Source organism: Pecten maximus, chromosome 6, assembly GCF_902652985.1.
Source record: "Pecten maximus chromosome 6, xPecMax1.1, whole genome shotgun sequence".
NCBI lineage: Eukaryota > Metazoa > Mollusca > Bivalvia > Pectinida > Pectinidae > Pecten > Pecten maximus.
The window spans coordinates 5083312-5087950 of NC_047020.1; the positions used below are offsets into that span (position 1 = coordinate 5083312).

Sequence of the window (4639 nt, forward strand, 5' to 3'; positions counted from 1 at the left end):
AAAAGAACAAACTTTAAAACAAACTTGGTAATTCTGGGTAATTTTATGATGGTCCATATACATTGTATCAATGCTTGTATGTATTCCTTCATAATGGTTTACTCCCAATATTGATATGTATTTACAGTGAACCATGTTGTGGGCCCAGCACCAGGTGTGAACCAAGTTTATATGTCCGTCGGAGGTATCTCGTTTACTGTGACTATTACTATAGAGATGGACCCAAGCCCTATTTTACAGATATAAATGGCGTAGGAACTGATGACTTTGATCCGTTTAGACTGGATTCCATAACTACGAATTTTGCATCCGGAAATGGCGATATTCCGGCATTTAAAAGAGGTCCCGACGCAAACGTTACTGGATACTTCGTGTTCAGGGATGACCTCTTCCCGCTGACCTGCTCCTGTAAAACATGTTAGAAGTCTCCCTAACACACGTTAATATCATCACCGTGTCCTGTCTGATGTATAACTTCATGTAATAAAGCCTTATATAACAACATTGTATTGTCTTGTTTAAGTGTGAACACTATATAAACACGATACTGATTAGATATTCGAGATAAAATGAAGCTTGAAATATATCAAATATACTTATATTAAAAGTATAACATATGTTATATCATATAGATTAAAGGAAGCATAACATATATCTATTAGCGATATACAAAAGGGAATAATTAAAGGAAAATATATTGAAGCATGTACCAGAATTAGACTTAGTCTTTGTATGCCAAATCAATAAGCTTTAAAAAGTAATTAGGCATTCTTCAAAAAAGCCTTAACTAACAACAGCTTTTGCAAAGTCAATCAAATTCCTGAACATTACATGATGATCGTCAGTAAAACATCCATGAATGAAAAAAATCACCAATGTTTGTTTTTTTTCCCTGCTATTTATCAATACTACTTATAATAAAATCGAGTTTTCTTCTTCTGTGGTTGATACTTTATTAAATAGTACATCATACATCTGTAAATACATTTGTTATAGTCATGCAGCCCTGTCCCGGGCGAAAGCCCGGGACAGAGAATAGATCTTACTCCTCTGACTCCCAAAGGTAGTCTGACCCGTTAACAGGTATAAGGTGTTCCTTATATGTACACGAATAGGCCAGTTGTTTACAACTCTTGACCTTTAACTATTACATAAAACTATTACATGGTCTTATACGAAATAGCTGGCCAACGGATTGAAGGTACATAGGAAGGTCAATAGATAACTACATAAGCAAATCAATCAATATACGTTTGCTAGGTAACACAAGGGTCACACGGATCCAAAGGACCGGTTATTACATAAGTTAATCGATACACTTTGGCCAGGTAAACACATGGGTTACACCCAAGGGTCAGGCAGATAATATATTCATCAATTTTACTTATTACATTACTACATGTATATCACATAACGCCCCTCTGTACTAATTGATCGCCAAATTAGAAATAATTTCGACGTCAACATAATATATGTACATAACGCCTCTCTGTCATAAAAAACGAGGGTATTAGAAAACTTATTTAAAACTGATGAAGTATATCTTGCATAAGGAAACGTTAACATTATAACATAATAGGAAAATTCAAGTTACTTGGAATTTTTCCTTAGATATATGTTTATAAAATGATAAATGAAATTAAAGCGCTAATGCTTTACAATATATTTTGCATTATATCCTGAATGCAATTTAAGCGAGTAGGTAATGATTAATACGAAAACGATGTCTGAATAAGACTCAATAATATTAAATTGACTGGTAGCACAATAAAATTAATAAAAACATAGTCAAAGAATTTTGAAAAGTTCACAAAACCAAAGTTCTCCACTGAATGTCACTGGTAGGTTCATTGAGGAAATCAATGTTAGAAAGCTGGCACACGTATGTAGATGATGTTCAGGCGCGAAAATATCCATCGATGTTGAACAATATATGTTAATATATTGTATAAGCTGTATATAGGAAAGTTCCTAGAATCGACGTACAACCGTCTGATGGAATCCAGGATGAAAACGTCTTGCTCACAATAAGGCTAAGACAGAAATATGACTGAGTTCCTTGTAAAATATAAGTATATATAAAACTAGAAATATGTTCCTTGGAATAAAATAAAGTTCCTTGAAATAAGTCGAATCAGTTGCTAACAGGAGCTGGATACAAAAACTTCATTGGTATCTCCGGCATAAAAAACTGCATCGGATATGTATCTCAGTCCAACAACATGATGAAAACTGATGAGAGTTTATAATAACAATAATTACTCCGTGTTACAACCACGTGAGGTAAAAGTCTTCATACAGATATATCAAAGTAGATGATGAAATGTCTCTTCACACTTACAGGCAGAATGTTTTTACTTTAGAACTCCGTGTGTATACCACGTGAGGTATTATCCTATAAGGCTGTAGACATATATAAAGATAATAATAATAATGTTCACTCCATGTTAAAACCATGTGAGGTAAAACTTCTTTAACTATTCAAAATATAAATGACGAACATGTCGTTTCACAGTAGAAGTAGAATACATTACACAATAACTCCGTGTTGAACCACGTGAGGTGTTATCTTCTATGGATATTGACAGTTTGACACGATGATGATATTAGACAAGGAACTCGGTTACGTAAGTACAGTAGATACATGATATATATAAAAAGTTCACACAGACTCTTCAGCAATCTCCGGAGCGGCCTGATGTTGTGGATTCTTGGGTAAAGGTGCGCCTGGTATGTTGGTGGAATTAATGGTTGTGCCATGGCCAGCTGGACATCAATGGTGTTGATCGGTGGTGGGTATGTTGGTAGTAGTTCACAGTTTGACTTTGGTGTTACAATTTACAAGTTTTGTAGATTTAAACTTCTTCCCAATCTTTCGTAAACATTTGCCGTACATTAAAATAGTAAAATCGTAATAATGTCTTGAATTGCAATTACGCATATAAAATGTTGTGTAAAACATTATTTAAAAAAAACAAATGCTAATTCAGTTGTGATAAACGTAGGTAATAGGATTAAATATTCTTTGTGGTGTTTTTTTAATACGGAAACTATACATTATACATGCAATTTCGAAATTAATTAGACTAAATACATTTTAGCACTACATGTCGCTATTTACTGATAATGGAAAAAAATAGCTTGAGGGCGTAATACCGCCTACTTATTGAAGCTTAATATACCTTGAATAATACCTTTCATGAAATACATAATGTGCTAACTGTTTCAAAAATGAAGATATGAATAAAAAACAATTTTGCTTGTTGTGCCGTCTACCGTACACAAAATCAAGCCATGATATGTCGCACTCCGATTAGTCTGACAATAAGATAAAATAGATGAAATGAAATTTACCAGAAAAATTCCTAGTTATGTATTTGTGTAATATGTGTACATTCAGATACTTTCGAAACATATAATGTTCGGCATAAATTCAAGAGATATTCCAAAATCCGTAGTAATACATTTATAAATGATGTTCTGGTCGGAATACATTGAAACCGAGTGTTTCTGATCTGATAATGCACGTGTATATGTAGTATGTTGTCAAAGGAGAACAGTAGATTTATCATACCATGTGCATATTATGTGTGCGTAAAACCGCATCACTATCTCTGAAATCCGACAATATGATGATGTTTCAATTACTATATAATCCCCGTGTTAAATCACGTGGGCGAAACTCAGCATAGGATAAATGTGTAAATAGGTAAAGTTTATATATGTGAAATGTAAAACAATCAATATTGAAGTATATAGGAATTTTCTGGTAATGATATGAAAACAGCGCAATTTAGATAATTCATAAAAATAATTATGGTAAGAAAAATGATCTAGTTTTATTCAAAAATAAAACATATAACTACAAAGGTATAAATAACCTAAAGTGATTTCAAAAACATGTATATAGCTATAAATGGCAAATGTTTACGAAGAAAGCCAGAAGTCAAATCAACGTACCTGCATCTTGTTACCGTGGGATTTTCCTGTCACCGATGATCGTATAGTAGTTGCGTGGACATATAGTTGTTCTTCATGTTGTGATGGCATCATCCCAGGTTGTCCGATGTTACACGGCGCCAGTATAATAAAATCGAGCTTTCTTCTTCTGTGGTTGATACTTTATTAAGTGTATAGTACATCATACATCTGTAAATACATTTGTAATAGTCATGCAGCCCTGTCCCGGGCTTTTCATATATATTTGGTGTATATATTTGGGAAAGGAAAGTCAAAAGAGTAAATGATATGTATAGTGATTTTGGAAATGGAGGAGTACGCCAAGCATACGTGTAACCTTTCTGCCAGACACTAATGAAACAAAAACAACATGAAGCATGGAAAACATTACCCTAAGACAAATTAGTCTATTGAAGAAGATATCATTTTTTGGAAGAAAGAGAATGCCGTTTGGGCTTATATACAACAACTCCTGAACTTGTGTTCCCACAACCCTTGGACATGTGTCCCAACAACCTTTATCAAATCACGTGATGACTCGAAGAAGGAATCCTAAAGTGGATGTTTTTGTGAAATAATTTTGAAGATCAATGTTGATAATATTAAAAGAATATAGTAAACAACTATTTTTTCGGGTCGGTCAACCAATATTTTGATTTAGCGCCTATGTTAATGGAAA

The 4639-nt window shown here is 33.5% G+C and overlaps 1 protein-coding gene across 1 annotated transcript; it reads left to right on the plus strand.

Annotated features, from left to right (window-relative positions):
• Positions 1-126: 126 nt before the first annotated feature.
• Positions 127-506, plus strand: LOC117330233 (the record flags this gene model as incomplete). The annotated part of the gene is given in 1 exon segment (XM_033888454.1): positions 127-506. A coding segment is annotated over 1 exon segment (296 nt), but the record flags the coding sequence as incomplete, so codon positions are not given.
• Between the last annotated feature and the right edge of the window lie 4133 nt (positions 507-4639).